Genomic DNA, 19,550 nt, shown 5'->3' on the forward strand with positions numbered 1-19,550 from the left:
TAGATATTTCCGCATTACTTTTTGCCCACACACATTGCCAAATCGAAGGCAAATCCATGGGCAAATATAGAGCTCTTACTATGCAATCAAATGCAGCGAGAACAAAGTTGAAAAGCAATATTGGAAAAGTCGCCGAGACCACGCCCCAATCGAGCGTGGTAAATCTGTTTGCGGAAGACAAACAGCCGGGGCTTAAGTTGTAGCGCGGTCGAAACGAAGTTCTGTGGCTTCGCGGCGCGATATGAAATATGTATTGTGAAATCGCAAAACAAAACCACAATAAGAACATCGAAAAGCACGCTCAAGGTACAGTTATGGCACGGTATTACAACAAGCTGATATTGTTGTGCCGATTTAGTTGTAGATTGAACTTTGTGCCCACCTGGCGTATGCGTAACACTCAATCTTGCATCATTTTGCTCAATGTCAGTGGAAGCAGCGTAATGCATCTTTTTCTCTTTCTCTCTCTGTCTATTTTGTAATTAACAAAACACTCAACTGGTTTGCTTATAAGTTTGCCTAATTAGCGTCATCTTTTTGTCCGACATTGAAGCAAAAAAAAAACGGTGACGGGGGCATGCAACTCGCCTCGCATCGCCTGGCTGTCAACGACTTGCAATCTGTTTAGTTGAATAACAGAGATTGCGAATACAATTATTTCGCCCACATACTGAGTACTTACTTGATTGTCGATCTTTAAATATAGAAATTATTGATACTAAAAGCGTCAATTCTATTACTTTCCTCTCTCCTCTCATGAACTTGGCAACTACTCGTATTACAATCACAGTTTTCAAATGCTATAAGTTATGTGAAATCTTAGCATTGATTTACAGTTTTACAGTTCGAGCAGCGCTCGTTGAAACCTTTAGAGGATGTGTCACAGTTATTTATATACAACAAGCACACAATACTCGTCGTCCAAGTGCTTAAGTCAGCACCATGAACTTCACGGATGGAAAGGCATAAGTATTAGATCGTAAATTGCAAGTCATTTGCTTGGAGAGACTGAGAGAATGAGACAACAACAACAACAACAACAAACATAGTGCCCCGCCTGTGCCACAAAAATCGCATTAATGAGTTTTTAAAGCGACTGTTCTTGAAGTTTTTTTTCTATTTTATTTTTTTCTTTTTTCTGGTTTTTTACTTTATATGCACGCCAAAAGGCAGGTGGCTTATGGCATGTGGCATAAGGCACGAGGCAGCAAAAGCTGCAGGGCTTTGCTGCGTTGATTACTCGCGGCAATCAGTGGCAGCAGCAGACAACAAATTGCCAAGAGTGTAATTAAGCCCAGCATATGGCGACATTAGCCTCTAAAGAACTGAAGAACTTTCGCTGGAGTGTCATAAAAGTGCAATCGATAATGTTGAAAATTTAATTAGCCCCAAGCCAACAAATGCGTAGAACAACAGAACGGAATAGTATTATAGTTGTATATTGTATTGTTATGAACATTAGTTGTGACAATGCGACGATGCGACGAGAGAAGCCCTTAAAGTACCATACGTGTGTCTCATGGATGCAAAGACAACGGCAATAAACCAGTGGCACACACATGCGGCCCATAGTTGTTGTTGCATGCATGCATTATGCATGCGTCTATCTTTAGCAACAGTGCAACAGCAGCAGTAGCAGCAACAGCGGTAGCAGCAGTTTTTGTACGTTGTAGTGTAGTGGAGAATGCTGGGAGGGATGCCTTGGGGCGTCGGCTGCACTTCAAACATTTGTGCGTTGTGTGTTGCAACGTGAACTTTGGTGACCGCTGAGAATGCGCGCTGCAAATGCGGAAGCGCCTCCCCAGAGATAAGCTGGCCAAAAAGTTCTACTCACAACATTCACTTTAACAGCTGTTGTTGGTTGTCGCTATTGTATGCGTCTTTGCTTTAACTTAATTTTGCCAACTTTGTTGTCGATTTTTGAGGCAGCCAACACGACGACAACTTTTTGGCATTTGCATTGCAGGCTGACGACAAGACAACACAACACAACAACGACAAGGCAGTCACGCCTTTCAACTTTAGCGCCAAAGTTATAAAGATACACTACGAGAGATGCAGCTACAGATACACGAGTCAGTTCGTTGGCGACATTTTGACGTGCCCAGAACATTGTCAACTGTGGAATTTTTGTTTGCACACTTGGCGCCCTCCCTGTATGGGAAAACAAAGTGTAACGAGTTGTGTTACTACGAGTATATTTAGACACGTTGCATATTTATTGCTATTCACTCTTCAGCTTTTTGCATTTCACGCCATTCATTGGCCATTCATTCCCAGCCCAAAACCAAAACCAAAGACATCTACTCCACTCCACTCCGACTCAACTCGGCACGTACGCTCCGATAAAATGTCAACGATACTTGCATTCACATCCCTATAGACCGTTCATCTAACGGGCTCATAAAGTGGCAAAGGTATATACATATGTACATACATAGTAGACAGCTCTCTCATGCTACTTAGCTGCCAATAGACGATGCATTGGTATGTCTAAAGCCACTCACAAATCGGATTGAATCCGTTTGCAGCGCATATACAATTCATTTTATATGCAAAGCGTCCCTTTTGTGAGGCGCCATTTAGACGCATTCGAACTAGCTTGTATCTTGTGTCTATAATATCGATAGTTTTATTATATCGTTGTCGTCTTAGCTTGGCTTTCATCTCTAATGTGCAGCTTTCAAATCTCGTTGCCTAGTGGCATTAAAACACACATATTCCCCGAAAAATGCAAGCAGCATCTCCCAACGAGTTTCAAATCCACACGCAGCTGCCACTGGAACTACAACATAAAAGTCGCTTGGCCAAAACGGTAGCCAAAAACTGCTACACAGCCATAAATAAAACGGTCTATACAACTTTTTCTCGAGTTGTTTAGTTTTTTTTTTCTCTTTTTAGTTTTGTGTCTACTTTTTTTTTGCCTGCAATGCAAAATTACGCAACATTTCTGTGTCTGATTCCGCACTGATTGATAAGCCAAACAAACAAACAAAACAAAACAAAAACAAGACAGACAGCGAGAGTCAAACAAAATATACGAAAGAGAAAAAAATGCCGTAACTAAACAATTTCAATAGTCAACACGCTGCAGTTTTTAGGAACTGCAGCAGCGGGCTCAACTCAACGCACAGCTAATTAAAATATCTAGCTGCTTGGGGTGTTGATAGTTTTCCAGCAGTAAACAGATTTTAAAAGAGTGCGAACATTTCAAGAGTTTGCTATATGGCTATATAAAGACCATTAAATGTTGTACTACAGTAATTAAATAATACCAAATGACACAAACAGAAGTGAGAAATATTTTTGGATTGTATTCCATAGAGGCAGCAAAATAAAAGTAATTTTTTGTAGCTGGAAATAATCAATGAAATACATAATTCTAAGCAACAATCAATGTTAGTCAAACGCTAGAATATACTATAAATATACCTAATATACATACCAAATTCATTCGCCTAAAAGCTTCTAATAAAACTCCTTTAGAAAATAAGTAAGATCACGTAATTTGTGTGCTGTCTCATATATAAAGCTATTTGTCAGTGCGTGTATGTGATTTATCTAATGGATTGTTTAGTGTTGTACTCGCAGTTGCAAACGGTAAATTTCAGTTGCAAAATATTGGCAAACTGTCTTAGCTTTGGGTTGTACCCCACTTACTAAAGTTGAAGCTGAAGCTGAATTCGGAGTCGGAGTCGGAGTCGAAGCCGAGGGCAAATTAAGTGCTGTGCTGTGGGTATGTTAATCTATAGACTTGACTCGTGTACGTTGTATGTAAGGCCCCCATCATGTGAGCTGCAATTGATGTTGTTGTTACTGTTGCTGTTGCTGTTGCTGTTGTTGCATGCCCCCATTTGGCATTTGCCATTTTCTAATTGCACAAATGCGCCCCAGAAGCGCAAGCGCGACCCAAACTAACAAACAACTGCAGCTAAAAGACAATCGCATCTTACGTTTTTGGGAGCTCGAAATGGGGGTGAAGGTGGAGGTGGAAGTGGAAGTGGAAGATTTGCTGTTGCAGATCGTGAAGATTAAGGAGGCATCCACGGCTGCGTCGCATGTGAGCGCTAATTTTTGTAATTTGTGTGCAACTGTCAACGCAAGCCAAGCCACGGGCTGGAACTGCAGCTGAAGCTGAAGCTCAAGTCGAAGCTGAGGCTGAAGCCAAGCCGAAGCCTGTGCACTCGTAGTCAAAGTCGAACTTTCACTTGGAGGTAATGGCAGGCTGAATGGATGGATGCAGCAGCAAGCAGCTCCTTTTGCAAGTCCAATGAGAGTCTGTTTTGACTCTGTTTTGATTGCAAGCTCAGCGAATGTTTATTTGTTTGTTTATTGGCCCGAGCAACATTTAATTTCAGTCGATTGAAAACGTAATCGCCTTCCTCCCCCCCTCTGCAACGCTGTCCAAATCTGTAGAGTACTCGTATTGTGTCCACTTTGCATGTCACGGAGCTGTTTGGCTTGTGCATTGCATTTGTCAGCTTCCCATGTGCTATAAATTTGTATTAATTTTTTATGGCAGTTTTACGTGCCAAGACACGCTTTCATCTCGATCCGCAACAGACACACTCACACACACAAACATTTAGATTATCATTTATGCACTTATATATAATGTATTTATATACATTTCATTTTATTTTATTTATTTGTATTTGATGTGCTTGGACTGTGTGACACACCTCATAAACGTGGCTCGTTGTTGCAGCCAATTGTCGGCAGCACCCGCACAGCACACAATTTGCATATTATAACCATAATATATATTACTATATAAGCTCATTGCGCCATGACGTTTATTTCGATATGTTTTTTAGCCCCCCAAAACGGAACTTGGCTTCAGTGAATCGCACATAATTAGCCACGGCGCGTTGTCCGTGTCAAGTGGAGCCCCCAAAAGAAAAAAAAAAGAAGGGGCACCTATTGTTGATATCCCTCTGTATGCTTTTCAATTAGCCAACTGAACCTTCGCTTAACACCATTCTGTTGTTGTAGTTGTTGCCACAGCAGCATAAAATGTGTATCGCAAGGTTTTAAACTTTAAACACAACTGTTGCAAAAGCCAAAAGGCCAATATTAAAACTGTGTAGAATCGACGGCTGGCATTGCTGGCATTTAGCCAGATCAAATAATGGGCAGAAAGCATTGATAAATCTGGCAATATAATAAAGTAACATTTAAAGAAATAACTGCTCGAACATAAGCGTTGCCAATCGCAGCAGGTTGCCGGCTTTTTGTTTACACTGTACTACAGAAAAAAAAAATATATGTGTATTATAAACACAAAAGAGCAAGGCAAACAAACAATCAGGGGCGTAGTCAACAAACATAAACGGAAAAGAAAAAATATTACTTTCAATATTAAAGTGTGTTTCGGTTTTAATTGCGAATATATTCCATATTGCAATTACATCATAATTAGATGTTCTTGAAGATTATATGGTAAGACACGCTTCTGGGCAATCTGTCTGCGCTGCTCTCGAAAGTTATTGTAGCGTTTCGAATGGCGGCAAATAAAATGAAAATGATGTTTTAAGTGTTTATTTGTTTTTATGTTAAGCAGCAAATAAAAAGAGATACCGAAGAAAAAGAAGAGCGAAACGAATTTAAAAGTGAATTTCACACTCAGCTGCACAAGAAGTTGGCTAAGTTGCCTAAGTTGCGATGCATTAGCCAGACATTACGAGCTTGAGTATAACCAAAAACTAAAAATACAAAATAAGCAACAAGCAACCAAATGACTGCTGGCTGAATGCTGAATGTAAGCCAAGATAGCAGCAATCAGTCGTCGTCAGTTGCAACCTGTTTCCTGGCAGCAACAACATTTTGTTTTTAGTTTTTTTTGGGGCTGTTGCCTCAATTAGCGTCGCCTCCAACACTTGTCGCGCAATTATTAACAAACTTATTGAGCGTAAAATGATATAACCACAATGCAGTGACAATTTACTACAACGACAACAAGTACAACTGAGACGCAGGCAGACTAGTTGCACATTTCTCAAGCAATTTACACAAGACTTTCGCTTTCATTTGCTGTTGCCTCTTTTGTTGTTGCTGTCAAGAGCTTCCTGTGTGAAAGGGCAGGAATGCCACATTCTACGCACACACTCACACACGTGCAACAATCTCAATCTCAAGTGTGTGTGTTGTGTGTGTCTTATGTGGCTAATTCTGTACAGAGCTGAAAGAACTTCCCCATTTGGCTGGCAAGCTGGCCGGTTGGCTGCCTGGCTGGCAATTCCTCATTCTGCAAAGGGCATTTACATTAATCCGTTTTATTTATAGACGAGAACTTCTATAGTTTATTTTTGCAGGTGCCTCGCACAGCCAGACAGTCAGCGACTGGGCGCCCGCATTGATCATTAGCGCGGCTTCCATGACAACCAACAACGGCCAACAACCAACACCATCCACATGCAACACAGACAGCAAATACAAACAACTGCAATCGCAGTTGTTAAAGCTGATTCAATCCCATTGAATCCACCCGCTGCTGTTGCTGTGGCCAGACTTTTGATTCAGACTCGCGGCCAATGTCGCAATGTCAGTGTCCAATTCATATTGTTATTAATTATGCATGCCACCAACAACAACACCAACAACAACAAACAACGGCTGTGGCAACAACTGAAACTCGCCTGCTCCCCAAAAAGTTTGCGACCATGTGATATAATCGCAGCCGGACTTGAACCGAGACTGACATTGGTTCCATTCGCTGATTTTTGCATGATGCATGCCACACAATGTTGCGCGTTAAAGGTGGCGTTGACCCCAGACGCAAAGAGAAGAATCGTGAATGAGTAACGCCACCGGAAGGTGAATTTTTGAAAGAAAGGTGTACAGCAAGTACACATAAATGACGGCATCACTTCGAAAAAATACTTGAACCGTGGCAGAGAAGAGCGAAGAAAGAAAAAGAAGCAAAGAACCATAGAACCTCACAGCGGAAGCCAGAGAAACAGCAACGGAAGCGGCGAAAGAACAAAAATATTTAATAAAAATGTAAACTTATAGCATACATATAAACACTTTAACAACTTATCAAGAAATGTTCTTTAATGACCAACAAATAGCATAGCAGCAAAAGAAACAAGAAAAATACATAACATAATTCTTAGAAATAATAGTCTGTGACAATAGAGCATTAATTCCATGTTATTAAATCAATAAGCAAGTAATGTCTCTTATGCAATCCATTAAATTTCACATTTAAAATGCAGTTAACAACGGTTCCAGCAACGAAGAAAATCTCATTCGGAAAATCAAATGCAATTTACATGGTCTAAAGGGAAAGCTGAACCTCAAAACTTGTTAATTTTGAACATCCACAATTTGAGCAATAAACACAAATTAGCGATGCATTCAAATTAATATTCTACATGATTGTCATGTGGCAACTGCGGTTCACCAAAGTTTCTCTTCTCAGTAGTTGTTGTGCGAAATGTTGTAGAAAAAGAAACAATAGAGAGAGAGAGACGCTCGTTGCTTGGAATATATGGCCTAGGGAGAAAATTAAAGAAAACTGCAAGAAATGAAATGAAAGAACGTCCGCGAGAGGCAGCAAAAAGCAGCAACAAAAAGCCAACGCGTTCAAGGCCGTTTTATGAAAGCCATAAAAAATCATTTCATGCCTTGATGCATTTCTTCTACTGGCCCTGGGTTTGGTTTGGGGTCTGTTCGTTAGTTGTTGCTTTGCTAATGCGATGCCAGCTGCTGCTGCTGCTGTTTTTTGTTGTTCATAAATTTAATTTGCAGCCGCAAGACAGTGAAGGTAGCAACACAACAAAAAAAAAATAACAGAGAGCACCAAAGACGCACCGCGCTCTGCACTGCCATAAAGCCAACTTATAAATTAGTTGGCTCAATTCGCCGACAACTCTAGCTTAATGGCTGCGCATGCGCTGATTAGTTTTTACTCCTGATTTTCTCCTATTGTTGCCAGCTGGATGGCAGTTAACTCTGTTTTTTTTTTCTTTTTCTTTAATGCATTACACCAATGTTTATTGCTTAATCTACATCGGTGCACACATTAAGCGACAACAAAAGGCAACGAAGGCAATAATTGGGTGCAATCCGGATTGGTAATTGTGGAGTCAAGAAGCTCTTGACAGGCCCCTTATTATGATGGAATGCATGTGGTTCTCCCCTTAAAGGTCCAAGCCAATCCCATTAAAACTGGCCAGATTAAAGCGAAAGCTCATCACTTAGGCCTAGAAATCAATTAGAGCTACAAAATAATAAAATTGTTGATGAGCATTAAAAGATCTCCAACAATATTTGCATGCCAAGTTTTCAGCTTTCGCAGCACTTATTAACTTTAGCATAGAACTTCCGGCTGATCTTTTAATCAATATATTTACTCAAAATGTATTCATTTATCATTTTGGCATAACCTGAAGCTTGCATAATAATTTGTCTCAGGTATTTTTCTGTTTTGAAAGCTGATCTAATAATTTTAACAGCCTCACTGACCTTCAACAAATGTTTACTTTCAGTTTCACATAATTGAACTAGGTGAATGAACGCGACATAAGTAATAAAATAGCAAATGACAGATTGCAAAAAAAAAAAAATATTGTAGTAAAAATAATAATGAGAAAAAACTATAAATAAATACGAGTGTATGCGAAGGGTATCAATTTCTTTGCGCTTTAACGTTACCGCTTGCTGGAATTGAATTGAACAATTGAAAGCCAAAGCGGCCAACTAACATAATTGCAGCACACACACACACAGATAGATTGATAGTTATGTGTATGTGTGTGTGATACACACCCCACCAACAGTTCACAGCTTGAATCGTTAATCATTCAACCGCAACATTTTGCAAAAACAAAGGAAAACTAACCCAAGCCAGGCGGCTGAGGCGGCGGCGCGTAATTGTAAGCCGAGTAAATTTAAATGTTTATCCATGAGCCACACCAACAGACTAACCCGCTGCTAATCGACACTCTTAATACTCTAACTCAATTCATAAGTTTATAGTTGAGTCAATTAAATATTATTTACAGTTTAGTGCGAGCACAAAAAGAAAGCAAACTATGAACATTCATCATTACAAATGCATAGCACCTCAAGTGTAGGGTATTCAACAAAGTGCTTGGGCAAAAACAATGACCAATTACTGTGTCATTGGGTGTGCAAGCGTTGGCGTTGGCGTTAGCGTTGTCCGGCCGCGGCGTTTGCCTTTAACTTCGAATTGACTTTGAGCGCGTGAAATTAGTTGAAACAGCAACAACAACTGGAGCGTAATTGGTAACAAGACAACACACAGACAGACACACACACACGAGCAGAGATTGTAATTTAATTGTATCGACCAACAGGTAACAGGCAACAGGTAAAAACGTTTAACTCGTTGTAATCGAGGGGTAACTTGGGATCTGCAAAATGGCAGCCCAGCCCACAGATGAGGAGGCCTGACCCAAAAAAGCCCCCAAAAATCGAAATCGAATTCGAAAATAAAAACCGAAAACAGAGCGACAAATGTACAAAATAAAAAAAAATAAATGCTTATTGCACAACCGGCATGCAAATTGCCAAAATGGCTTAAATGCTTAATGTGCTAGTCGACGTACTTGCCACAAACAAAATTGGCGCCCCAAAACGGAGCACAAAAAAGGCCAAAATCTACCGAGCATTGCTCGCTCTTTGTGTCAGAAGTCTAGATGTGTATTTGGAGCTTTACAAATGGAGCCAAATCGTGGCCGCTCCTTGCCTACACACACACATATATACACAAACAAACACACCACTGAACCACTAAAGTCGCGCCACAATTGTAGTTTTGTTTTAGTTTTACACCTACGCCTAAGCGAAAAAAAACATTAAACAGGTTCTTTTTTCGCTCGCAAAAGGTCGCCAAGGCATAGCACAAAATGTGAAAGGTTTGGCCAGCCAGCTTATATTTGCCAAGCCTCACAGTTAGCAATTGGCTGCCGGGTGCTAGCTAGCAATGTAGATATACTAGCTAACGAATGTGTTACCAAGATTAAAAAAAAAAGTCACAAGTTGCATTACAAATGTGAAATTATTACGCAAGCCGTAGACAAAATTTTAATTTATTTAATTGCTGCAGACGGCCAAATTGCAAATCAACTGTCAAGCGACAAAACAAACACAAACACAAACAACAATTATTATGATGAAGCTGAGGCTTGGTCAAGAGCAAGACATCAACCGAAACCAAAACTAAACGTTTGCCAAGACACAAACAGGTGGCAGCCTCAAAAAATAGAGGAAAAAAAACGTGTCACAATTCCATGTGCGAATCGTGAGCATGATCGTGATCAGAGTATCAGCTACAAAATGCTGTGCATAAACTGGAAACCCAGCAGAGTCTAACATGTGAACAATTTTAACTATTCGAACATAGCGAAGAAGAAAAAAACGGATGTCTTCAAGTAGTCGCTACAGATACAAATTGCCTTGACTGTCATACGCCATGAATCTTAAATCAGTTAAGATACTACCGCAAAAGATCTTATCTCGGCTAATTTCAGAATGTTTTCATGAATTTCTGAAATGGGTTCACAACTTATGCTTAATATTCATGGGATTATCTTAATGATCAGACAGATTCTGAATTGATTATGCCAGTTGCCGAGTGAAGTATCTCTCTATCTCTCTCTCTCTATCTCCAATGAATGTATCTTTGGTGCTGGATTTTCCCTCGTTGTCGGTTAAATTTCTATTTTGTTGTTGATGCATTGCAATTATAAAACTGACTTAAAACGACATTTGCTCATCAGAGTGATCCCCATGCTCGGGCTTCCCCTCTTCCATTTCCCCCTTCAAACAACACCAAGTCAAATGAATACATTTGAATGAAGAGCCTATCGCCGAAATGAGCGTTGTGCTTGCGCTTTCAACTTTGACAAAGTGTTTGGCACCGTGGCTAAATGTCAGCGTCTCTTCCTCTCTGGCCCTCATCATCCGCTTCTCCATTTCATCGGTCAGCGAAAAAAAGCATTAAAGCCAAAGGCCGACACATTGCTTGGGGGCAATCTGACGGTGCTGAGGGGGAAGCAAGCTGTTGTTGGCTTTTGAAATGCTAAGATAATTGCTTTGCCAATTTGACTTAATGAATTAAAGCTGCATTTACATTTCGCTTTGTTGACCCAACGCGCTCACCATTTGAATGCTTTATGGCCATTTATATCAGCTTAGATGGGCGACAATGTCAAAGTTTAGAGTTGAGGTGAACTTATTTAATGCCCTGAAATATTCATGAACTTCGCCACCAAACCGAAAGTTGTTTTCACATTGTCGAGGGATTTACAATACTTTCTTTTCTACCCATTTACAATACGTAGAAGTGCACTGTTGTTCGCATTTACAATCACAAGTAAAAATGTGTGTGATAGACACACATTTTGCTGCAGCTGGTCAGAAAGACGATCACGTGCAAAAAAACAGAATCGTATCTGGGTGGGGTCTCTCTTCAGTCTCTAACTGTCTATGCGCTGCCTGCCATCATCATCAGTCAAGTCGAAGTCAAAGTCGAAGTCAAAGACAACCAACCAAAATTCGTAGAAAGCTGCGCCCAAAATGCAATATTGTTGTTAAGCATAATGTGAAAAATGAACTAACAAAAGATTCCAAGTACTGACACACACACACACACGCGAGTATCTATGAAAAATGTGCAACCGAATTGTGAAGAATTTTCAACAGTCAATTTAATTTTATTTTGTGAAATTGCTATTGGAATTCAAGTGCCGACAGCCGGCACATATAAATACGAGTATTCATGCATATACACACAGTATATCTAAAATATATTTATTGAATTTATCATCAAATGTTGAACCCCCTCAAATCATTTCCGTTGTGTTGTCGTCGTAGTATTTTCTCTTTGATTGTATGCTAGAGCTGGCTGCCAGCAACGGGTAACAGAATTTCTTGGCTTCATTTCATATGCAAATGACGCGCCCCGAAAGTGTGGAGTAGCACAATACCAATACACAACTATGATCAAAAGAAGACTGTGAAAAGCTTTGACAAAGCTAGTCGAAATGTAAATACTCTGCTAATACTTAAAACTTAATTTCTATAAAAGAAAATTGTCTCAATTTAAGTCTGAGTTCAGTTGAATCTAACACAAATTATAGTATTAAAAACTACACTACTGATGGCAGTCTCTATAACGAGTATTAAAGTCATTGTAGTACTAAATATTATTCCCTAATTAAATATAATTCCTTATAGCATTAAGATGAGCCAGAGTAACTAAGGCCTTCAGGTTATAGTACTGAATATAACCCAGTTCACTTAGAGGGATTAAAGTTTGCAAATATTTACCTATAATTCTACTTTGATTAACTTTAAATCTATTAATTTTAAAATGAGAAATGTGTATGATTAAATTTAAATAGTTAAAAATTTTCAATTTGTGGTCTTAGTTATATGAATAAATTCATTTTCTGCTGCGGCAGTTTCTATAATAATATAATCCTATAAGCATAATCCGATCAACATCCACTAAAACTGGCTTTCTTAGAATTAAGTTTTCTGCATTTCTTTCTTACTTTCATCAACAACTTGTGAAGCTTATAGGAAGATCTTGCTTTGGCTGCCTGAGTAATGCATGTTGTTTGCTTTTATCATAGAGTATACATTGATATTATATCCCCAATTGCAGGTGGGCAATCAACTTACCATTTCCTTTCGCAGCGTCGCTATCTGCGCGTCCAAAGTGCTGCCCGTTACATTGATTTTTGCAGGTGAGCTTGTCACAGTTGTTGTTGTTGTTATTGCTGTTGCTTTCGTGTTGTTTTCCTTTTCATTTGCATTGGAAGTCACCGTTGTTGCTGTCGTTGTGTTTGCTGTTGTTGCTGTCGATGTTGCTGCTGCTGTCGATGTTGCTGCTGTTGCTTTTGTTGTTGCTGCTGCTGTGGCTGCTGCTGTTGTCGTTGTTGTTGTTGACTCTGCTAAAGCTGGCGTTGATTTATCGTTTGCATTCTCTTTAGATGTCTGCTTATCGCTGTTATTGTTGTTATTGTTACCGCTGCTGATGCTGTTGTTGTTTTTGTTATCACTAACTTTTTGGCTTGCTAATTTGTTGCCGCTCTCATTCTCCTTATTATTGTCATCGTTGTTGTTGTTGTTCTTGTTGCTGTTATTGTTGATGCTCTCCAGCTCCTGCTGTACTTCCACATCACTCAAGAGCCCCGAATCGGAGCCGAGCAGCTTATTGAAACCGCTCAAAGATTTAGGCAAAGGCGGCAGACCGCTTATCGACATTCCGCTGTTGAAGAAGATAAAGCACAAAAAAAGGAAATTAATATCAAGTCAATCTCAAGGTAAGCACACTTAACGATTAGAGCAGATCCTTGCATACCTACGCTTGCCACCCAAATAGCCATAACCATGCCAATAACTAATGACGGGCAAATCATCAAGATCGCCATCATCATCATCATAATGAACTTCATCGCTATAACTAGCCTGATGCCCCAGATCTTGCAAGACAAGTGGCAATGTGTCACTCAGGGTGTCATCATCATCATCATTGTCATTGTCATGGTCATTATCATTGTAATCACTGCATGTGGTGGGCGTTTGGCCACGCCCCGTGGCCGCACACCATTCCTCATCGTGCTCGTCGAACAGAAAGAAGCCATCTTGATATTTTTGATACCATTTGGCCACATACTGCGCACTCGGGGCAAATGGCCCAAACGCACTGCGGCACTCCTCGAGTATCTGGCTGGGATAGAGGCGCCGTCGGAAGCCAAACAAGATGCACTGCTGCAGCTCGACGGGCGTTGGACCCGGTATCGGCGATAGGAACAGTTCGTCCAGATCTTCGGACATTCGAATTGCCGTTGTCGTTGCTGCTGATGTTATTTGGCTTTGGCGTTTGCGTTTCAAACGACTTAAGACATTAGCTGTGAATTGCAGTAGCAGTTGGACACGTTTGTTGTAAAAGTCTATTTCAAAACATTAATTTTTTTTTACACAAATCATACAAAATGAGTGAAAGCCAGTTTGCGAGAGCGTGAGACAAAGAAAGAGAATACTTTGAGATCATAATCAAAAAACACAATAACGAGTAACACAAACAAAAAGAAAAGTAAAGTAAAGTAACGAAAAGTAAAGGAGCGTAGAACAATTTTTAGGTGTTAGCGCAAAGTGTGAAAATTGTTGTGGCCAAGAAGCGAATATTGCGGACCGGGCATTAATTCAAAACGATAAGCTGACAACAATGACATTTCAATCTCTGCTATTAGGCACAGTCAGATACACACATACACACAGAAAAAAAAACGAGACACTTAACTCGGCTTAGAAACCAGTAACCAAGGCCAGCAGCTATTTCTGAAGTAGATCTGCTGCCACTGGCGGGCAAAGCTGGTAAGCCACTTGCATATGGCCAGTTTTTGGGCTGGTTTTCAATTTGGAGAGGAAGCAGAGGGAAAAACTATATATTTCAAAATTCAATCACATGTGATATGCTATAGATACATATCTTGGCGACGCTTGTTAAATATATATCATAGTAGTAGAATAACAACAACTTTATGTTGCATTGTCGCCGGTTGCATTCCACTTGAGAATGCCAACAAACAAGTCCGCAACAAGTTGCATCAAAGGCCATAAAGTCAGTCCGAGGCAAGAAATAACATAGATACATTGTCAATGCACGAAACGTTTAGCTTGAGATACACTTTGATTGTTGCCACGTAGCTAGCTTAGAAACTGACCCAATTGCTGGGCCAAATGAAAATTGGCTGTTAGAACAGCGTTTAAGCACTTAAAGACAATCTCGTTTAACGGTAATCGCTGCCTTTATCGTCTTGTTCGTTTTGTTTTTTCACTGCATAGATCAGCTGCAAATTGGCGCTGCCAAAAGAGACGCAGTTCGAGTTCAGTCAATATTTCATTGGCATCCAGCAGCAGCAGCAGCCACAATCCAATGTAATCATTTTTCGCCATCGCTTCGAGATTTATCGGTCACGGTGCGGCTTTAAATATTTGCTGCGGTTTTGCCGCTGACTAACCGAAACGCTTGGCTGCTTCTCGAGCCTCATTTGTGGCCAAGTTAAGACGTACTCGCAAACAGTGACAGCCGGACTATCCAGCCAACAGACCATCCAGCAATCCAGTGGCAGTCGATGGATACCATAGAGTCTATAAAAGTGCGAGGCGTGAGGCTTGAGGCCCAGACAAATGCATTATGTATTTAACTTGGCTAATTGCTTGCTACGCTGCGCTGTGTAATCAGTAAGCAGGTACGCTTTACCAATTGCTAATTTGTGTGAACAGCAGAGTATCTGAGTATTTGCGAAAGATACTTTGTATCTTTGTATACACACAGTATACGCCAGCATTTTTTTTTCTTCTTGACTGGTTGAATGCCCGATTTCACCAGAAATACGCCGCGGCCAAACAACAACAGCAGCGGCGATCTAAAGCTCTCTCACAATGCGATATTTATGTTAAAAATTCTGCAATACAGGAAGCAATAATCACAAAAGAGTTAAGAGCTGCCTGAACGCCTGCGTTTATCTGCGTCTATTTATTTTTGTTCGATATTCTTGAACAGAAAACATTTATAATGACACTCTTGGCCATATAGAAACACACTTAAATATAAATAAATATATCTATATTTTTTTTTTATATATTTATGTATTTTACGAACAGCTGCCAACAGCGGACATTCCTATCGAACAACGACGACGACAAGCTCAAACAGCGGGCCGGGTCCGCTTGAGTTGAAGATCTGAAGACCTTTTTTGCAACTCGCCATCGCCATTAACTCATATAATAATCACCAACATAAAACAAAAAAAACATACATAAAGCAACAAAAAAATTAAGTGCAAATACATATTTAGCACGTTCGAAGCGTTGAAAATACAAAACAATAAACAAAATCAAAAACACAGCAAAGTTAACGTTTTTTTGTAGTAGATAAATGAAAAGGGCAAAAACAAGAAACGCAAAAAAACAGCCAACAAAATGGTAGTCAAATGAATAGTGTCTAATTTTTATTTTTTTGTGAGTGCTGCACTAAACAGTGATCGATCGCAGTGATTGACGATGTAAATACAATGTGATTTGTTTAGTGAATTATACAACACACAGTTTGGCAATGATGTGATTGTGAAGGTAAAAGAGATGTGGCAATTTTGTAGCAGCGATTTGAAGGTGTAATTACTTTGAAAGCAGCCTGCAATTGCCTCCATGTCTATTCTAGTCTAAGATATTAGTGTTACTGAGATTTGTCTCAACTGGTTTAGGCAATATATAGAGTAGTTCAAGAAAGATAACGTATCTAAATAAGTATACGAATTTATTTATATTTATTTAATGTAAGATACGGATCATTTCTGTATCTAACATTATAAATGACTAATTTATACATATATCCATATATATATATATATATATATATATATATTGAATGTAAGATAGGGATAATTTCTGTATCTAACATTTTAAATTACTAACCCATGACTTATTAAAAATTTAATTTCCGCTTGCAATTTACGACTTTAAGTGCAGCCTTAACTTGTCAGGAACTTCACAAGTTTACATAAGGTAATATATATAATATAAAATATTGCGCATGTTCGCCGCCCTAGTCGCCTTGATTAGCAAAACCTGCTGTGCTCTGCATGAGATGCAAAACAATCTGCAGTTAATTTGGCAGCTGCTGCTCTCCGAGTAACTGAAATTTCACCGGCTTTTGGGACCATCATCATCATCATCATCGTCATCATCAAGCATAGGCAAAGTGCACATAATTATGGTAAAAGCATTTTTCAGCTACATTTGCATTTGGCTTTGCTCTTGTTTAGCCCCAAAAACTGAAAAATGAAATATGTATGGTACTACATGCAAGACTCCGCACTGCACTCTGTTATTAATTAAGCCAAAAATGAGAAAACATACCTTAAAAAAATACTCCTATATATGTAAGAGCAATTCGTATGTTGTTGTTGTGGTTGGCTGGTTGGTTGGCAGGTTGTTGTTGTAATTATTTATGGTTTGTTCGACTGTCGGATTGCTTCATATACGATATATGCATATGGCAAGTTCATTAGCCCGACAATCGCATTGTAACTGAGCAAACACTACAACAAGCCACAAAAGTTTACTAAATACTATAGACTATATGCATATACAAGTTGAGTATTTATCTTGATTTATCTTATATATGTAATCAGTTTATAAACGCTCTATATGGCATTTCTTGGTTTCTAAATGAAGATTTTCTGCTTTGATATCACCTGTTGGCGAACGCTTTTATGGCAACGGTGACGCCTTTTCGCAGTTTGCAACCTACGCCATTATATTTTTAAATATTTTAATTAATTAGTTAAAGCATTCAGAAATGGCTTAACCAAAAGTGGGCTGAGCTGGACTCGACTCGGCTTCTCTTGTCTTGACTCGACTCGACTTGACTTGACTGTCTGATGAGTGCTTGTTGAGGCTAATTAAGCGTGGGTGTGGCTAAAAGGCAAACAAACACGAGCTTTGGCAAAATATGCATTTCAAAGAAGAAAGCAAATATATGCATATAGAATATAGTTTCAACTTTCAGCTGGCATTTCCAACACATATGATGTCACTAAAAGTTTGGCTGAATATATAAAGAGAGTGGAGCTGAATGTAAATATGCTTTGTGAAACTATTGCTTCTGCTAACCTAGACTACACAAGCAGTGCTTGTTTCACTTTATCATGTAATGTTGGGAAAGTCGAGTTCCACTTTAAGTGCAATAGAATTATCCAAGCATCAACACTCTTTTCACTCTTAGAATATTGCAGCAAGGGCTGAAGCAAAAAAATGTAAAGTCGTAAGATTGGAACACAAAATGCTTTCGGCAATGTAAGATTTCCACGTGCAAGCGTAAGGTCAACACAAATAACTTTGGCTATGAGTATGTATGTATCACACAGATATATATATGTATATGTATATATAGCTCTATAGGTAGTATAAGCACATTCAAAAATAAACACATTTATGTGAGTGTGTGAGTTTGTGTACGTGAGTAGGCACAGCTTTCAATTGGTATTGTTGAATAAAAATGCTTTTGTTATTAATTAAGAAAAACACACACTGAAACTAAACGGCGGCGATAATTTTACAGATCTCTTCAATTCACAAATTGCACAGAACAACATAGTTTGCTATGTTCTTTGCCGCATTTTGAGGCATAGCAACATTTTTATTGTTTTTGCTTTTCGCTTTTTTTTTTATATACAACATAATTATTTTTAATTGTTATGCAGCCTCGTTTTGTTTTTAGAACAGACACATACACACACACACGCACATACACGGCGAATTTAAAGAAAAAACATAAGACAAGCTGCGTAAATTTGTTGTTTTTCTTTTTTTATATTTTGTTGAGGCTGCTCCTCTGACGCGTACTCACTAATTATTATTTTTACAAACAATATGGGAATTATAAACATATAATTTAGTTTTGTAATTCCGCTCGCCACACTGTGTTCACACACACTGTGTATAGTATTTTTTGTTTTGGCCTGTGGTATTGTTGCCTCGGTCTGTGATAGCGCTGAGAAATTCGCGTGCTACTAAAAGTCAAACGTTGGCGACTTTTTGCCACGTTCAATATCTCATCCCCTGAGCGCGTCAGCGTCTCTCCAAGAGCGGAAGAAGAGATACAAAAGCCAAAAGCTACAAAAGAAAAGGCGCACACAGACAGCTCTACAGATATCTACATACATTTCTATCTATCTATTTGTCTATCTATCACATGCAATACAGATGCAGAGCAAAGCACACTGCAAATGGAATGATGAGGCATCGGCATCGGCAGCAGCAGAGTGAAAGAGATGGCAAAATTAGAAAACAAGACAAAGATAAAAATATATAAGAAATGCGTGTATTGATTTAATAAAAATAAAATAACAAACAGGGTGTATCATGTCATGCTGAAAACCATATCGAGCGGATGCAAAAAATTCCATTTCAAAATTCCATAACTAAGAGCGGAAAGTAAAATGCATTTAAGAAATAGTTGTGGCCGCTTTGCGTCACAATTTCTTTGAGTAAAGCACCCTGTATGGCATTTCCACAGCCGCCTTAGTTGCTATTAATAGAGATAATAACAAAATAACACGTTGTTTCTCCTATGTAGTACATCATATTTGCCTCCACCCCAGAGAAGAAGCAAAGGGTGAAACCTCTGCCCGAGAATTTCGGGCACAACGCGTTGCTCATTCAGAAAAATTTCAGAACATGATGACGGGCGGCGGCGACTGGGAGATGCCATCAAATTTGTTTTTTGGCCCCAAACAGCGTAGGAATAAAAACAAAAAATAACAACATATTCGACCATTACCCTTGCCCCGTGCGAGATCGAGAACTAAACTAAACGACGAATTGGGAGCGTCGATTGTCGGTTGTCGTCGTGTCGCATTTTAAAAATAAACTCGGAAAAGCGCTCCACGCACCGTCAGAGACAAGTAAGTATGCACCACCACCACCACAGCAGCAGCAACAGCAACAGCAGCGCACACCACCGAAAATAGTGCAGGCAGCAGGCAACAGGCAATCGCGCA

The 19,550-nt window shown here is 39.4% G+C and overlaps 1 protein-coding gene across 2 annotated transcripts in view; it reads right to left on the reverse strand.

Moving 5' to 3' along the window:
• Positions 1-19,550, reverse strand: part of LOC133838456 (serine-rich adhesin for platelets) — a 40,615-nt gene that overhangs the window by 4,646 nt on the left and 16,419 nt on the right. The window contains exons 3-4 of one of the 2 annotated variants that reach the window (XM_062269571.1): positions 12,661-13,249; positions 11,834-11,987 (exon numbers count right to left, since the gene is read on the reverse strand). In XM_062269571.1, coding sequence (XP_062125555.1) covers positions 11,916-11,987; positions 12,661-13,249 — 661 coding nt within the window. In that variant the 3' untranslated portion in view covers positions 11,834-11,915. Of the gene's footprint in view, positions 1-11,833; positions 11,988-12,660; positions 13,250-19,550 lie in introns of those variants that run through there. The other variant, XM_062269570.1, reaches the window with a different exon arrangement.

Source organism: Drosophila sulfurigaster, chromosome 2R, assembly GCF_023558435.1.
Source record: "Drosophila sulfurigaster albostrigata strain 15112-1811.04 chromosome 2R, ASM2355843v2, whole genome shotgun sequence".
In the NCBI taxonomy this organism is placed as follows: domain Eukaryota; kingdom Metazoa; phylum Arthropoda; class Insecta; order Diptera; family Drosophilidae; genus Drosophila; species Drosophila sulfurigaster.